The sequence below is a fragment of the Aquila chrysaetos genome, chromosome 2, assembly GCF_900496995.4.
Source record: "Aquila chrysaetos chrysaetos chromosome 2, bAquChr1.4, whole genome shotgun sequence".
NCBI lineage: Eukaryota > Metazoa > Chordata > Aves > Accipitriformes > Accipitridae > Aquila > Aquila chrysaetos.
In genome coordinates, this window is record NC_044005.1 from 21,105,029 (window position 1) to 21,123,383 (window position 18,355).

The following is an 18,355-nucleotide window of genomic DNA, read 5'->3' on the forward strand; positions in this document are numbered from 1 at the left end:
CTCCCAGAGCATCCCTGTCCAGCCGTGACGCCCTCACCCCGCCTCCCCTCACAGCCGACTAGTCAGCTTTCCCACATCCCAAATGGCTCCCACAATAGCTTCACTCGCTATTCAGTGCCCAATTCCAGCATGCCGATAAGCTTCCCACCAGCCGGAGCTTGCCTTGCCCTTTCTCAAAATGGCAACCACTAACTTCAACCCGGGAGGAGGCGGGGGGGGATTGCCCGTAAGGGCTGAAAGCCTTCCCCTCCCTCCACCTTCCCGCTTAGCAAAATGGCGACGAAGGGTGCCCAGGCCCCGCCCCCCAGGTGACTGCCAGGTTGTGCGGTCACGTGACACGCGGAGCCGGCTAGTGGCGCGTTGCTGTAGGGACGGAGTGGCGCGCCTGGGACGCTGTCGGAGGCGCGGCGCGGCGCGGCGCGGAGCGGAGCGGGTGGGATGGGGTGCGCGGCTTTGCTGTGGGGCTGGCTCCTGCTTGGCTGCAGCTGGGGCTCGGCCCCCCCCGGGGTCAGTGCCGCTGCGCTCTTGACGGCCACCTACGTGCTGGACGATGCCAGCGGGCCGGGCAGGCAGTTCGACGGGATCGGGGCTGTCAGCGGCGGCGGGGTGAGCGGCGCCGGCGGGTGTGGGGGCTGCTCCGGTGCTGTGGTGTTAATACCCTCCTCGGGGCGGCGGTTGCAACGGACGCTTGGGCGGGGGATTCCGTCAGTGGGTGCGTTTGGTGGCTTCGGTGCGGGCCCTCGAGGCTTCGGCGGGGCCTGGGCCGGGGGGTGTCGCTGAGGGGAGCCCTGGGGGCTGGGGGGGGTGGTGTCGCTGAGGGGAGGACTCTGAGGGGAACCGGAGGGGGGCGTGGGGGGACGCGAGTGGGGATCTGAGGGGGAGTCCTGGCTGCGAGGAGAGCTGGAGCCGGGCCCTGTTTTGTGCCTGTCCTCCGCTCAGCTGCGCAATGGCTCTTTCATCAGGCTGCTCGGGGTGCCGAGGGCCAGCCACGTCCTCGGTGCCATTGGAGGAGAGCTAAGCCAGGGTGGTTTTGTTCTGTAGAGGGTCTTCCTAGCTACTTGTCTCTGTGAGTTTTGCAATGCTGGAGGAGCCAACAGCCAGTCGTACGCTTTCCTGTGGTCCAGCCAGCAGAGCTTTGAGATCCTGCGTGTTCTTACGCCCTCTTGGACCTGCTGAGTTGCTTTCCTTGCCCTCCTGCCTGTGTGGCCCGTGAGCTCCCGTTGCCTTTGGTCTACAGTGAGCCAAAGCAGGGAGATTCCAGTGTAGCGGGTGAAATGGTGCTGGGAGGGAGCTGCGTTTTGCTTGCGCTAAGGCTGTGAGATCTCTTTGTTTTTCTATTCTCTCGACTCTCTTTGCAGTAAATTGCAGGTAACTGGAGTACAAGGCGATTGCAATCTGCGAAACCAGAAATGCACAATTGAAGGGTTAGAAAAGAGTTTTTGTAGGGGCTTATCTGAGTTCCTGGTGCTATAATTATTTTTCTAGGTTTATTAGCTATGTGAAGGTCCTAGACTGACAAACAGGGATGTACTTACATGTTTGAAAGTTCAGTTTTTGTATTTTCTTGTTTTCTTTCCATTTTAGGCCACATCTAGACTTCTGGTGAACTACCAAGAACCTTATCGCTCCCAGATTTTAGATTATCTGTTCAAGGTAAAGTTGGTTTCGCTGCTACAATAATGTCCAATTTCATGCAGAATTTCTTATTGTGTAATTTTGGAACTCCTATAGTATATTCAGTACTAGCTGAAATTAGACAAAATCTCATCTTGTAAAGCATCTACTTCAATGTTGATTTTTATCAGAACCTTAAGTTTTAGCAGTTGTTTTTGACAACTAGCATGTTGTTCAGGAGCCTGTTTCTTCAAATTATTATGAAATCTCCTTTTATGTTTGCACAATATATTTTAAAAAAACAGGTTTTCAACATATTTTCATCATCTGTGTGGGCTTAATGAGCATTAAATAATTTTTGTGGCTAAAATGAGGGGTTTAGCTGTTCATAGCGGTTGCAGGAAGTGGGTCTATGAGACAGTTTTGACTTTTTTGGAGCACAGGTAGATTCACATAATGTGATAATGACTGCATCATTTTAATAGCATATGTATTTCAAACTAATCCCAAGTATAAGTGCAGTTACTCTAGAAGGTGTGTGAATATTACTGGTTTGTAAGCCGCTTTAGTTAGCGAGTATAACCTGTGGAGTTACCCAACTCAATATATGGTAAGATTATTGCACTGGACAGTGATAACTTGTTTTGCTTTTGGCACTGTAAATTACTGTGCTGGAAGAGAATGTCATGTCACTTTCAAGTAGTGTAATCCAGATGGCTGGAGGGGAATAATTTACTGTGTAGTTTAAAGAATTGGTTTTAAAGGATAGAGTAAAGCATAATGTGTGACTGGGGGATCAAAACCTATGTTTTTTGGAGACCAAAGCTGTGTGTTACAAATATGAGTTTTCTGAAGGAATCACTAGGCATGTGGTAAAAGAAAATCTAGCTGAGAGATCATGATTTTCAAATAATTTTTGACATGTTTTTTCTCCAAAATCTCTTAAGCTGTCATGAGATACCTGGGAGGGGTATACTTTGCCTCATTCTCCTTGTCTTTTAATGTCAACTTTCATGATAGGAATGGGAGAGCAAATGTGTTAGAAGTTTAAAATGAGAAATGTTAGGAAAAGAAATGGTAAATTGGGAATATTTGCTTCTTATTTGAAAACAAATAAAAAAATCCAAAATTTGTAAGCCAAGCAAACTATTGTCTATGCAGCATATTTTCTTAATCAAACTGCATTCTCAAATCTTAAAACTTTTTTTTTTTTTTTTGTATGCCAAAATTATACTTGGGTAATTTCATGGAGGAGGCCAGCTCATTAGTGCTTATTAAAATAATGATTAGTTGTAACTTCTGGCTTGAGCAACTCTTAAGCCACTAATGGCTGGAAGGACATACTAGGAGTGGGATCACCTGTATTAGCTTGAATTTTATATTCTGCTGCACCAGTCAGATGCTGGGGAAGAGGGTAGTGGACTAGGTGGCCATTTGTTTTCCAGTGTGGTGGTTTTTTTTCTCTCTTGCCTTTCTGCCTGTAGTTACCAGATTATTTCTGACCTGTATGTATGTTCTTTCAAGTAAGCAGTGTAACCGTTCACATCAAAGAACAAATTACTTACAGAAATATTAACTTAAATAATTTCATTTTAAAAGAAAACAAACTTGACTTCTAGCAACATTAAAAATACTGTTGTGTTCCTCATGTAGCCCATGTTCTACTTCAAGAGCGCTTCAGTATTTTCTTGGGCATAAGCAATGTAAAATGTGCACAGCTGGGGAGAAGTGTTGTTAATGGTGCCAGTCAGTGAAACTGACTAAAGATAAGTACTATTTGTCTTGCTCAGTTTACTTTTGAAGAAGAATTTTGTATTATGTCTCATGGCAACTATAATGGGTGTTTAAAAAATGTATTGAATTTTTAGCATCCTCAAAATTGTACACTTTTTAATTGCATTCTTCTTGTTAACAGCAGGATTCTGTTTGTTTTTCTGTCCCTCTTTTTTTCTAGCCAAGTTTTGGTGCTTCTTTACATATGCTCAAAGTAGAAATTGGAGGTGATGGACAATCAACAGGTATGAATTTTGCATGAGCAGGGTTTAACTAACTTCTCTTTGCAGTGATGCCGTAAGTAACACGTCCTGCACGTGTTGCTTTAGCTGAAGCATGGAGATGCATTCTGTAGTTGTATTGAAGTTGCAGAAAAACATGAGCAATGTCTGCTAACTTGTAGAAGAGAAATTTACACTAACATTCTGGAGACAGTTCTCACTATCATATGGTCAATAGGTTGCGTTCTAGAGCAAACGAGGTCTTATTTTCCTCACAAGATTAAGGAAGCTCTGGTAGCTTTGTGAATTGCAGAGCATTTCTCAAGCACCAGTTTTGCAATATAAACTGTAAAACTTGTGTAGGACTAGGTAGTTTATGTCTTAAAAGCATGAAAATGGGAAGACAGCTGGTCAGCAGCAGTTACGTTTCTTCGGTTTAATGAGCTGCTGCATATCACTGGACTGACGTTGTCTGACAGTAGGTGTGATCAGGGGTCTAAGTTTGGAATCATATTGTTCTATGTCTCTGACAAATAGAACTTCCAAATAGTCAAGTGTTAGTAAGGTTAAAAAAAAAATCAATCCTATCTTCTGTAATAAAATGTGCTGTTTCAGCAGGCTTCATTAAAAAAAAAAGTCTCATCAGAAGAGACCTCTGGAACAATTCAGCATGTAGTTTAGCATAAGTAATTGTTGCAGTTGTGTGCACAAGTTAACTGACTTTTGTGTGTAATGACTTCCCATGCAACACCAATTCTTTTCCACCTTTCTAGTTTGTTTACCTTTGTCTGAGGGAATTCAGTGCATAGCCTTCAATTCTGAAAACTTCCTGCAGTCATGGAACACCATGGGAATGATAACCTGGATCTTTTACTATAAAAATAAAAAATCTCTTTCCTTTCACTGAAAAACTTCATAGCAGTTCCTTTCTTTTCTCTCCCTGGATTTGCCTTGCACAGAAGAAACAAACTATAACCTTTTGTTTGGTTTTTGGTTTAGATACAGCCTGGTTTGACAAATGTGGTGGTTTGTTGGTTGGTTTTTTTTTTTTTGTCCCCTCTGCTGATCTTAATGCTGTAACTTTCCTAGTGGTTGTTGGGACCAAGATAATAATGAATGTAGATTTAATATTATCATAGCTAGGGATAGAAAATGTCCAACAGTTAATCACATTCTGATGTTAAAAGCAGGCATAGTCCCTTAAAAATAAAAAATATTAAATTTATGCTAAGTTAATATGCTAAGAATGAAGGGTGGCAAGTCTTGCATGTTCCTTCCCACTACTCATTTTGCTTTGAAATACATACCAAAGAACGTGTGAATCATGTTGGAGATACGTGTTTGCATATTATGGCAGTGAGCAATACAGAAAACTTTATAATGTGTAACAGCTTATGACATAGAAGATAATTGTGAGCTACCTGTCTCTTTGCTTCCTAGATGGTACTGAACCCTCCCATATGCACTATGAAAATGATGAGAACTACTTCCGGGGCTATGAATGGTGGCTGATGAAAGAAGCTAAAAAGAGGAACCCCAAAATTAAACTGATTGGTAAATAGCTTTGAGCTTTAGGATTTAAATGGTTTTTTTTCCCCCTTAACCAAATTACATTCCTGACCCTTAATTAGCATATTAATTTTAATGGGCAGATGTTTTGGTGTTGCAGTAGACAAAGAAGAATCTCTAATATTTGGTAAGCTTGCCTTGATGCTTCACTTAAACTGTGTTTTACTTTGTTACAGTAGCACAACATTTTTATGTTGTGCTACTTAACAAGTAGCATAGGATAAGAAATGACTCTAATAATTTGCCTATATTAAGTAACATTAATGCTTAGACTGTATCACAGCAGTGAACATAAATGATTTATCATGAGAGCTGAATTTCTGAATAATAGAGTAAAAAATTTGGGAGGGATAAAGTAAACTTATAGGAAGTATAAATCTGTAAGTCTTATACACGCTAAATTCAACTATATGTTCTTATTACAAACCCATGACCCCCTCCCCACTATAGTAGTTCTTGTCTTCTGATTTGTCTTACTCTATGTAGTTGAGTTGTAAGAGAACTTTGCTGTCTCCCTGTTTGATCATGGGTTGTGTGTGTGCTGTGACAGTACAAATGTCGAACCCTAGATTTTAATTGAAACACTTTACAAAATGTATTCCACGTGAAACAAGGTAAAAAATCTATCAATTAAAAAGTATCTAATCCCCCCCCCTCTTCCAGGGATCAGGCTTTGCCATATCCAGCCACAAGGCATGACTTGGTGCAGGATTTGCTAGTCAGGTTCTTTTAGACAGGCACTGTGACAAGCAGTAAGCTTACCATGTATGACTAATTGTGATTATTAACCTCCCTCTTCCTTCAGATGAAGCTCTCAACAAAGGAAGGAGGGTTTGCCTTTGAATTAGCCTATAAAAAGTCAGCTGAAAACAGCATGATCTGGTTAGGTTAATTTGTTGTTCTTGTTTACTACAAGATCCAGTAAAGACCTAAGACTTAGAAATGCTTTTTCATGATCCTAATCTTTCTTCCTCTATTATGATCAGATCATCACTTCTAAAATTCATATTCAGGAGATTAAAAATTTTTGGCATTCAGTATTGATCCTTTGTCTGTAACTTTGTAAATTTTTATCGTAAAATCTTTGGAATTTTAAACCTTAGAGCTAATACCACACAATTGAAAGATTGTATGTAGTCAGTTGTTCTCTAGTAATGAAATTTTTCTAGCTAAAAAAAAAAAAAAAAAAAAAAAAAAGCAGCTATTAATATGTTTGATCACAATTTATATTAGAGCATACTCTCCAGTTAAATAAGTTATGTGTCAATGTCTTCACTGGAACTATGTGAATCTGAAGTGCATATCAGCTCCTTCATTTTAGGTAGAACAAATTACGCTTGCTATTGAGGCTTACCGAGTAATGTAGACCAACCGCTTCTCTTATTGTTTTTCTTCTCTCTTTCCAGGATTACCTTGGACATTTCCGGCATGGATAGGGAAGGGTGAAAACTGGCCCTATGACTATCCAGATGTCACTGCTTATTATATAGTTTCTTGGATATTAGGAGCTAAACAGTATCATGATTTGGACATTGACTATATTGGGGTCAGTAAAGCAAAATCTCCTGTACATTTTATCTATCTTCATTCCTAAGATCTTGGTGTCTCTGTTGATTACTGGGGGAGGGGAATGGGAAGATAAATTGGTTTGTGATTGCAGTTTTGGCTTTTTCTGCTGCAAGGGGAAAGGCAGAAGATATGTTAGTTTACAGTCTTCCTGCAGTAATGTCCATTAAAGCAGAACCAGTGTAAAATGGCTAGTCTCCTGCCTTCTCAGTTCTAGAACAAAGTTACCAGAGAATGTGAGAATTCTGAAATCCGTTTGAGTCTTGGGCTTGTAATTTTCTGCATTGCTTGTTCTGCTTGGGTTTCAGCAGTTAACTAATTCTTTTTGTTAGCTGGTAAGACAGAGTTTGTGAAAGTCAGCTGATGTGACTTCTTGGCATAAAATATGGTCGCTGTTTTGCAGAAGTGCAATCCTCTAAAATTTCTTCCATTTTTACCTGCATTATTTATAGTAGATAAAGGTGCATATGTTACAGTACATTATCACTACTGTATTGTGTTACAGTGCAATATATGGAAGTAGTGAATTAATGCCTGAGAAAAATGTTGTGATTTGGAGATGAGAAAGAGAAGCAGACAATGTGGAAAAACACTTTTCAAGTTCATTATGTGACTGAGATTCAACTTTTTTTTTTTTTTCTGATTAAGAAAATGTGTTGCTAAGATTCCTCTAAAATCAGTCCTATACTTACTGAAACACTTATTTTGGACTTTTAAGTGTTTTGATACGAGACAGTTGTTTAACTGCAGAAAAGCTGAAAATCACTTTGGTAGTCCAGAGCAAAGCTTCTGAAACTATGGTTCCCATGCCTCAAAGGAAGTCTCACCTTTCTGCTGTAATGTGGGAAGGTATATCTGATGTATAGCTCCCCTAGAATGCATCCTCCTTGCTGTTGCTGATTTATTTCAGCTGTGTCAGTCTTGCATTTTGGGTAACACAGTGATGCTTCAGCAATTCCACTGGGGGGAAAGGGGAACAACTGCTCTTGAATTTTCTCCTTGCTATCCTCTTGGAGCAGGAGGCAAGTTCTGCACTTTACGTGTTTGAGTAATGTCTGGCTTCTGTGTTGTTACTTCACAGTGATTGGCCTTCTGAATTCTGTACTTCTAAGAAAAGGGAATTTCTGCTTCTACAGGCACTGTGGTGACATTGCATATTGTCTGATTTCTTTGTGGGTATAATCTGAAATACAGGAAAGCAGTGAGGTCTGAAGGTTCAGAAACTGTCAAAAAAATTTTAATGCTGTTCTGATTCTACATTGTTAGCCTTTACTGCTCTTTGGGTTTATAGTGTGTTATATATAATTATTTGCTTTATGATGAAATGAGCCTTTCAGTAAGTAACTTTTTGATTGGCTCATTTCTGAAGACACATATTAGCACTTAGAGAAATATCTAGAAATGTCAAAATCAAATGGACATATCCCACCTGCAAGAAACTGTCTGCTTTTACATGGTTGGGTAATCTACACCTACGGGGGATACTTTTACCTTTACTGGGGAATGTGAGTCACAGTGTTCATGTTGTTGTTAGAAAAAAAGTAAGAAGGTTTTGGACTAGGCATTTTATTGGCCAAGGTATTTGGTAGAAAGGAAGACCAGCAGTCCCGCTTTTGAATTTTGAGCTATGTTTAGCTTAAACACTCTTTCCATAAAAGATGGAAAATCCAGAGCAACAGAAATGAGATCATTTTGTGTCTGTTTACTTAAACTGTGCTGAATCTCTCTTGTGCTCAAGTATGGATCTAATCCTGTGTAAATTAGAAAGAGAACTGTAAGTGTCATTGAATAACCCCCGAAAACTGTAGGCAGTTGTTCGATCTGTAGCTTATTCTAGCTCTCCTGTGTCAGTGTATGTCAACAGGGCCCATTCATTAGGACCACACCTTGAAGCCACAATGTGTTTCTCAGTGATTTCTAACTAACTGTAGACCCATTGGTAATAATGTCATGTGTAACGCTGCTACCATTGTAGAGCTCAAGCAGCTCTAGAGGTCTTTTCAGCAAGAAGGCAGTAAGTAGACCTTAGAGACAGATAAACAAGCCGCTATTTTGAACTTTCATACAGAATTCTTCTCTGAAGAGCTGATAACAAAACCAGCCAGAATACTTTCCTCTAGCAAACTGAAACCATGGAGTTCATTAATGGATTGTATGATCTTACATATACATAAATAAAATCTTTCATTATGCATTGACATATCCTGATTTTTCTAAATGGCTTGTTACTTTTCCTTTATAGATATGGAATGAAAGGGCATTTAGTAGCAAATATATTAAGGTATGTATTTTTTCTTATTTCTCTGAAGTGAAATGTTTGTCTTTGTTATCACATGTAAACAATTAGTTTTTCTGAATTTACCTAGAGAAGGGACCTTAATCCTGCAACTACTTCGCTTACTGAACTCTGTTTCTTGTAGTTGCAGGCATGGAATGCTAACAGGATCAGATCTCCAGATATTTTTTTTTTTTTGTGTCTGTCTGTTACTTCGAACTTTAAGTGTGTCAGTGTATGCTAATGCTTAGGACCTCTACAATTTAATGGAAGCTCCAGTTGATGCTACTGAAATCATACAAATTCAGCATTAAATTCATCATCAAATACACAGTATTTCACATAACCAATCTTGAGATATCTCTAACATCTCTCACTGCTGCCAGCCCCTGCTGCTCCCCTGCCCTTCTTTGAAAACTCACTTCTGTTTATTATGTTATCTTGAAGTGGAATCTGAAGTAAAAGCTTCTGGTTTGTTCATTTCTTGTTGCTGCTTTGAGGCTAAGAAGCAGTAGCATTACCTCTTCTTAAAAACAAATGAGTTAAATTGAGTGTATAGAAAAACTGGTGATTTTTTTTTTTTTTCAGAACTCAGCAGGGATTTGATCCCATCTGCTTCAAATTAGTCAATTAGTGGCTATTAGAAAAGTTTCAATTCTAACAGTTTGGGTACACTGGATGAGGTTAGTCACATCATTTGTCCTTGGCAACTTCTGTAGTTATTTTGTTCAATGATTAGTTTTAGTAGAATGATACAGGAAATTGCTTACAACAATTAAAATTGACATTGCAATAAGAAGAAAAAGGTAACTTTTAAGTATCTTTCATGAGGCTGGCATATATAAAGTTCTGCCTACTCCTGAAAACTGAGGATGATCGCCTATAAAACATTTCTTTTTTAAAATCATATCTCCTAGAATGTAGAATTAGATGAATACCCTTATAGCTGTTTCCTATGATTTGTGCAGTGCTTTGACTGAGGGAGGGCAGGAAGCATTGGCAGAAAGCTTGTTGCTGGTTGTATGCCTTGTACAAAGAGAAATACCTTATATCCAGCTTTATGGGTTTCTTGTTAACAAATATGTTAATCAACCATGTATTTTAAACTGATTTACCGGGTCCACTGCCACCACAGTAACTTAGTTTCCAAGTCTCAATACATCTTAGACCAAATTCTGTTATGTATACTCACAACTAATTTCATTAAAGGTCTTTTCTAGACTCTCACTTTTGTAGGCTGCTAGGCCATTAGTTCTTTTTGGACACAGAGGTTTGGCACTAGAGTTTTTGGGTGACTTACAAAATCCTTTCCAGAGAAAACACAAATACACTGATGTGTGACACAGCAGTGTATCTGGCATCTATGTCAAGGTGTCATTTCTTTGGGCATGTGTTGCACTAAAGTGTAAAGGAGTTTGGCAGAAAATAAACCCCCTTGGGTTCCAGCTTATCCTCAGATATCAGAGGGGCTGGAGGAAGCTAGGCTTAGATTCTGAGTGATGCCCAATTCAACACTGTACAGTTGCATTCAATATATGTTGAACTACCACAATTACGGATGCACAACTAGCGCAATATACTTTCAATCTAGTTGCGTTCAATGAACTATCACGGCCAGACTTAAGAAGTTTGGTTGCGTTCAACAAACTGTCACGGCTAGATTTTAATGAACAGTACAGTTTATTAAAGCAGGAGAGCAGGTTCTTTTGGATTGCCGGTGATAAATACATTGTCTGCAAAGCACGTGCAAATACCAAGAATATGAATAGTACAGTCGACTACAAGTGTGCTAAATTATGGAAAAACTCTATAGAGATTTCTGAGTTTCCTGGGGAAGCACTCAGTATAACCAAGGGTTTGAATGTTACCCAGTAGGTGTCCATATGGGAGGAAGGAGAGGTTCAGCCTGTCGACTGATCCCGGAAGTCAGCGATGTCCTCCCCACTTGTCTACGATGGTGTCTTCCCTAGCAGTCCTCCTCTCTTCAGCCCTTTCATACTATTTTCTTATTTTTAGGTGGAGGTTGAGTGACTCTAGTCATACATACCTTTATTTTGATTGGTATCAATAAGTCACCTCCAGCAATTATTCCACAGCATGTTAAGTAACAAAACTATGGTGGAGATGCTTCAGATTTTGCTAGTGAAGCTCTTAAATCCCTGTGTAAACTTGTTCAGTGGGTGTGCTTAGAATCCTCTTAAAATATCCCATCCCAATGTGTGCTCAGCACAAACCACAGCCTAACTGTTTTTAAAGCTGGGAAACGAGTTCATAGGGTGTTCTAGAAGTTTTCTCTTATATTTAGCCTCAGGCAGTGTGGGTTCCAGGCTTTTCTTTTTCAAAAATAAGAGTGGTTCACTAATCTGGTATAGGCTGATGGAGAAATCACTAAGGATACCAGTAGTCTCCTAAAGGATAATCCTAATCATAGGTAAGTTATGCTGGTAGGGGAGGAGGGGAAAGAGTTTGTATGTGTGGGCTTCAAGTAGAAATCTCTAGTTGTTCAGTGTGTATGTTGTAGAAACAAAACCAAACAGAACTGAAAACACTTGTTTGCAGGCTGGAATAAAACAGTGCAAAGAAGGTGGAAGATAAATAGTGAGGTTTTTTGTTTGGTTTGTTTTGGTGGTTTTTTTTTTTTTTTTTGAGCTGCAAGTTTTATCTTTTCACTGACTAGATGTTATGTTGCTTGGAATACCTATGAGACTGAACCCTTTGTAAAAAGATGCATCAGAGAGAGAAGGCCGATCTTAATATAAATAAAATACTCATTTTATTTCCCTATATCACTGATCGGCTCTTTTTTTAAAACTGGTTTTCTGGCTTTTTGTATGTCTTGTAAGAAATAGAAACATTCTATTTTGCTCAGTCCTATGTCATGTCACCTGGAGGCTTTCTCATCTGTTTGTCTTGGCTTTCTAATGTGGGGAGAATGAATGTGGAGAACAGTCGAGTGTAGGTGCGGCATTCTACTTGTTAGCTTTTTAAATGCTGTTGAATTGGGACTAAGCTTTCGGCTTCTAGAGCTAAATGTTTTGTTTAAAAATTGATCTTAAAATCACGCAAGTATTTGCTGAAAAGTTGTCAGCATTCCCTCCACTGTACATTAATTGATACAAGGCTTTTTCTTTAACACCTGTTTTACCATTCATTCTCTTGCCACGTGACACTGCATAGTGTATCTATTGTCTAATCAGCACAATAGTTCTATTTGCAGTCCACCATTTTGAAAAAGGTCTATTTACTGAAGTGTGCCGATGCACACCAAACATTTTCTGTAATGTCTGACAAGTACATGACATAGATAGGCTCTTAGTTATCTTGCTAAATTTTTACTTGTAAGAAGTTATTTTAGTTAGTTCATCCACGAAGACGCTAGTTATGTTTCTTATTAAGCAGAAAAAATGAAAAAAGAAATTATGATTCTATTGCTTATAAATTCTTATTCAAGAAGATCCTATTCTTCCAATTATATTTTTAAATATGGTCATCTTAATCTAACCCTAAACTTTAAGGAGTATCTGTATATAAAATTTAATACTGGCTGTGGGGGAACCATTCTGCATATGTTGTTATGGAGTGCATTTTGAGTGTCTACGGTCCTGTCTCCTTGGTACTTACCTTTCAACATGGAAGTTCTGCAACCTTTCTAGTCATTTTGTTCTTCTGAACTATCTCTATGGTTAGGCAGTTTTTCCAAATATCTATCTAGCTAGAAAGCTTTAAATTGCAAGGACCTTACTGTAAGTAGTTTTACCATTATGAATTTTTCTGGTGATAAACTTTGTGCTTCAAAGGCTTCAAGCAGTTGAACAGAGTTTCATTGCTACTTTTCTTCTTAGTAAGTTTTATGTCTTTTAGATCTAGGCTTTCATTGTCACCAACACTTGGACCTCGCTTTGTGTCCTAATTTGACTACACGTCAAAATAGACATGCTCACTGTTCTCCTTCACATTGCTGGAGGGCTATTACAAGAAATTATTTAAGGATTCATGCTTACTGATCTTCAAATGGTTGGAAAAATCTTTCTTATGTATATATGCATGCATGCATACATGCAACACATAGTACATCATTCCTTTATATCCAAGATTGAAAAAAGGATTTTAGACTGTGGACTGATGTCCTTTTTCAGATGCAACTGTATGTGGAAGCTGCTGAAAATGCTTTTTTAATTTTTTTTTTTTTTAAATATGAGTGTTCAGATAAGACATGCTTGTATAATACCAGCCCCTGGTTCATTCTTAGCTGTTAGAGCTGGGTATATTTTGCCTGGGTGTATTTTGTCTAAGAAGTTCCACAGGCAGAGGTGAGAGGTTTATCATCTTTGACAGTGAAATAGTGAGGAGAAGCTGGAAAGACAGAACAGGAATTCTCTTCTGCTAGATGTTTGAATTCAAAGTTGACTGCCCTCAGTTTTGTTGTAAATATGCAATTCCAGTTTTATGCATTATGTTCTTGAAAATTAGCGAGACATTATGAGAGCCAAGTAGTGGGTAAACTTAAATATCAGACACAACATCAAGGATCTTTTTTTTGTTCAGTGAAATAGCCTGTGAAAAGAATGCTAGGTGCTCTTCACTTGAAAAGGACAGATGTTTGGCAAAGATTTCTGTTCCTATAGAGACCTGCATGGTTACAAGGTCTTTTCCATTTTAAAACTTCAATCCCTGTTTTCTCAATATATTTCTTTTGAGATCAGGTTAACTTTCACTTCTGATCACTTGTGGAGGTATGTCCACTTCCACATTCCAGCTAGTCATCATTTTCAGATCAACTTAACGTGACTGACTTTACATATGAGTAATGGATTTATCATAATGAATTACATGCATGCAGTGGATGGAGTCACTAAGTTGAGAGTGTCCGAGTTGAGTACCTGTATGCACATGGGGTGTCAAAAGTAATCCAAGTGATGAGAAGCCCATTTTTGTGTAATGGCTATCTGAATGTCATGGATAACCCTTCAGTATTAAAAATACTTATCATTAACTTTGTCTTAGTTGTCATTATGGCTCTCCTTTGAGAAGTGAGAACTTTTCTTATCCATCTTGGTCTGAAGACAAATGCTTCCACCAACTCCTACAGTTCTTAAATTATTTTCAGTCTTAAATCTTCATGTTGTCTGGTTGATGAAGGCTGTCCTTTAAGTGGTGTTATCTGTTACTAAGGTACTTCGACAATCTTTGGACAGACTGGGTCTAAGGAACATTGGCATCATCGCTGCGGATGGAGATTGGAACATTTCAAAGGAGATGATAGTTGATCCCTATCTTAATGATGCTGTTGAGGTAGTTGGGTAAGTGTGGGAGAAGGGAGGAGTTTTACACATTGCTTATTGTTTCATTTCTGTAAGTAAGTCTTCATTTTGAGAAGTCATATATTCTTATTTCATACTTCCTAGCCATTCCCATTTTTTTCATCATCATGTACAGTGATAACTGATTACTCTTTCCTGTCTTCCTCTCTTCTTTCAGTTTAGTACATGTGTAAGGTAGCCTTATTGCCCTTCCATCATTCCTTTCAAGTGTTAGTTAGGAGCTCTGTTTTAGGCTTCTTATCTTAGCATTAGCGAATGACAGGACACTTATAGCTAATCTGCACGTGCATCTTCAAAGTCAGAAAAACCTTAGGACTGAATTCTTGGTCTGCAGTCAGTTCTAACTTCAGGTGAACTTGAACTTTCACACTGGAACTTACCACCCTGGGACTTCCCATGATTGCAGCATTCCCTGTTACATATGCTTTGCTTGATATTTTTCTGGTCATGTTCTAAAGCTAGGAGTTTCTATTTGTTCCTTATATCTGATAACAGATAGTGTTAGAAGCGCATACACAGATAGTAAAGTAGGAGTAAAAACAAGCATTGAAAGTTTGTTTTTAAACTAATACAACCTATCTCAATTTTAGCAGCTAGGAATGCCCACTGTTGTAGTTCTGGCAAGTGGCAACTTGATTGTTTGCCTGCACTCTTGCTCCATAATACGCTTTCTTACTACCTTGCTGCTATCAACTGACTTGGTAATTATTCTGCTGCCCTTGCTTTCTTTATAATCTCTGATTTCTCAAAACTATAAATAGTTTTAAAAATTATAGCACATTCCCGGTGGAAATGACCTATATGTGTATAAATTGTTCGCTTGTGTTACATCTGTTAACTTGCTTACCTCTGTTGTTAACCTTACTCTGATAAGAACGTGCTTGTGGTCACGAGTGTACCATTTATCCTCATCTATATGTAAGGGGGTGTGATATGCTTATAATTGTTTAAACTAATGCATGGTTCAAAGGTTATAGCAAGTCAGTTAAGAAAGCAGGTTTTTTTATAAAATCCCTGCTTATGTGTTGAACTTGTAAACACTGATCACCTGGAAGTGGCTGCCTGAGAAATACCAATTACAATGCCAGCATTGAGTAACTCATTTGGTTTAAAAACATATAACTTTCTTAAGTTAGGCAAGATTTGCACCTCAGCAAGTTATAGCACATTAGGAAATGTTTCAGTTATGATTTCCATGCCAATGAAACTTGCAGAATGAATGAACTGAGTGTGTATGGTTCTTATTTCTTAAAGAGCTTGACAGAATCAAGGCTAGGAGTGCCTGTTTTTGTTTGTAGCCTTTAGGACCACGGACATGTTTTAGTTGTTTTTTAAGATGAAAGTTCTTTTTGTCAGAGTTTTTTCTTGAATGTCATACAGATTTTTCTCCAACTCCCCCAGACCTGCTGATCACAAAAAATGAAGAGTTAGGAGACTTTCCCGTGCAGTAGTGTTGTTACCTATTAAGAAATTAAGGTTAGTACAAAATGAGAACACCATGTTTCTCAGCCCGTGCTGACTTTAAGGCACCAACTACCAAACAGAGTTCTTGCTGACCTAGAGAACGATAACAGTATTTAGGTGTCTGTCATTCAAATGCTCAGGTTCAGGAAGTTGCTGAAAGTACACTGTGTCTGTATGTCTCTTAGATAACCGTGTCTAGTTGTTTGCAAAATCTACTAGTCAATCTGTTTTCCTAAATAGTCTTAAATTGTTTTCTCAGAAATCCTTTCCTGTACATTGTTCTGTAATCTCTTTTCAAGTATAACCCTCTCTGTGACTTTTTCTTAGTTCTTCCATTTTGGAATGGAAACCTGGGATTAAATTTATATTGTTTTATTTAGAAATTATCAAGAAAATTATAGCTTTGACATCCATCCACAAAAAGTAGCTGACCTTTCCCTTTCTTTGTGTTTCCTTTCATTTTCTTTTTTCCTTTCCTTTCATTTTCGCATCAGGTGACTTTTACCTTGATACCATTGCTCCCCATGAGCTTTATCCCTGCCTAAAATACCATTTGCAATCTGAAGCATATGTAAGGTAGATTTAAGGTAAAGTTTCTATGTCCGTTTTCTCCCCTCCGTATTTGGTCTGCTGGCTTATGTTTTAAAAGATGGAGGACTTTATATTTTCTCATTAGAACGAAGGCTACTAAGCTGTTACCATTCAGTGTGTTGCAATTTCATTGGTTAAAGGAGTGGTCTTCTGAACATACTGCTTTCCATCATTTCATACCAATGAGTTGCAGCACTTGCCATTGAAAACAGGAATTTCATTAGAAGAAGAAAAGAAAAAAGACTTTATCTGCTACTAAATCAAATTATTTACCTGGTACTCATAAAGTGCTTGAAAATGAAAAAAAAATTGTAATATAGTTAGCTCAAGTCTTAAACCTTTATGTTATGCTTCCTTATTTTGTTTGCGAGATCATCTTCACTACTGTCTTCCTATGTTATTTTGATGGGTGCTATTTCTGTGTTTGTATAGTATATATTCATATTACTTTTCTCCCAGGATGTGTTATGACTCAGTACTACATCTTCTGTGTTAGGCATGGATTTTGTTTGCTGTATTTAATAAAGCCTACAGAGCCCATAGCTCTATTTGGCAAGTCCTTTCTTAAAGGCCTATATGCTAATACACAATTAGAATTGAATATATTCCACAGTCTTTTTTTTTCTGATGTTTATCTAGAAGTAGACAAATTGAAAATGTTTTTCCATAGTTCTCAATTATTTAAGTTATCTTTGACTTGTAAGTCATTATTAGTGGACATTAATTGTATGTTGGGTGGTGGAAAAAAATCTGCCTTTGTCAGTTTTTATTTACCAGACAGAACAAATCATATTTTATTTCTAGTTGATGCAGCATGCATCTTTTCTAATACAATGATCAAATAGCAGAAATAATTGCTGCCATTTCAATTTATCTTTTTTGCCTGTCTCCTAGTGTCTGTCATTTAAAAACAATAAACATGGTAAGTTTTAATGGACAAAGAACATGGGTGATGTATTTAAGAGCTATTTGTCAATTACTATGGCTTTTATGTAACTGGTTCTTGTTCTGTTGATTTTCATAGTTGATTCCTCTAAAGCTGCAACTATATTATCAGTCTTGTGATCCAGGAGCGCTTTCTCAGTGCAATAGGAAGAACAAGTTCAGTTCACTGTTGTTTGCTCTCTCTGAGGTAGAAAACACTAGCTGTAAGAGAGAAAGATGAATTCACTTGTCTAAGACTATGCTAAGCTGGTGGAAGAATAAAGATTAATTATAGAAAATACTGTCTTATGGATTTATGTTATGATTTTGGACCATGCTGCTTTTGCCATTGTTTTAGACAGGATTTTTGTATTGCATATTGCACAAGCTAGAAACTTAATTTTGGATTTATGTAACTGATCTTAAGTTGTATTGTTTGTCTCAATTTAAACCAATAGATTTTACTGGTAGGACAGCCTTGTCTTTTTTTTTCTTATTTCTGGGGATTAGGTAAAATTATTTCTGTAATTAGTCAGAATTATTGACTAACCTGGTTTGCACAGGACCTCTGGAGGCCATCTGGTTGAACCCCCCCCCCCCCCGCATCAAGCAGGTGCAATTAGATCATGGTGCTGAGGCTTGTTCAGCTTTAATATCTTCATAACCCCTTGGGCAACATATTCCACGTGTTTGACCATACTCACGCTCTTCATTTTTTTTTTTTTTTTTTTTTAAGTTCTTGCACCTAACTGAATTTTTCATCAGTCCACAGCCTGTACTGTTGCAAAGGGTTATTCTGTCCCAGGTATAGGACTTTGTGTTTGCATCTGTTGAACTTGACGAGGTTCCTGTCAGCTTGTTTTTTCCAGTCTGTTAGTTCCTTCTAAATAACAGCCCTCCTTTTCAACATATAACTGTTGTTGTGGATTAACCCTGGTAGGCAGCTCAGCCCCACACAGCCATTCATTCACTCCCTGTCAATGGGATGGGAGGGGAGAATCAGAAGGGTGAAAGTGAGGAAAAAGTGTGGGTTGAGA

General features: G+C 38.4%; 1 protein-coding gene across 4 annotated transcripts in view; it reads left to right on the plus strand.

Moving 5' to 3' along the window:
* Positions 1-357: 357 nt before the first annotated feature.
* The window catches only part of GALC (galactosylceramidase), a 43,238-nt gene continuing 25,240 nt past the window's right edge, over positions 358-18,355 (plus strand). Inside the window, exons 1-7 of one of the 4 annotated variants that reach the window (XM_029997148.2) lie at positions 362-606; positions 1,585-1,653; positions 3,569-3,632; positions 5,049-5,162; positions 6,584-6,723; positions 8,986-9,024; positions 14,191-14,318. In XM_029997148.2, the coding sequence (XP_029853008.1) occupies positions 439-606; positions 1,585-1,653; positions 3,569-3,632; positions 5,049-5,162; positions 6,584-6,723; positions 8,986-9,024; positions 14,191-14,318 (722 nt within the window). In that variant the 5' untranslated portion in view covers positions 362-438. Of the gene's footprint in view, positions 607-1,584; positions 1,654-3,568; positions 3,633-5,048; positions 5,163-6,583; positions 6,724-8,985; positions 9,025-14,190; positions 14,319-18,355 lie in introns of all 4 variants that reach the window. The other 3 variants (XM_041118731.1, XR_005930956.1, XM_029997140.2) reach the window with 3 other exon arrangements.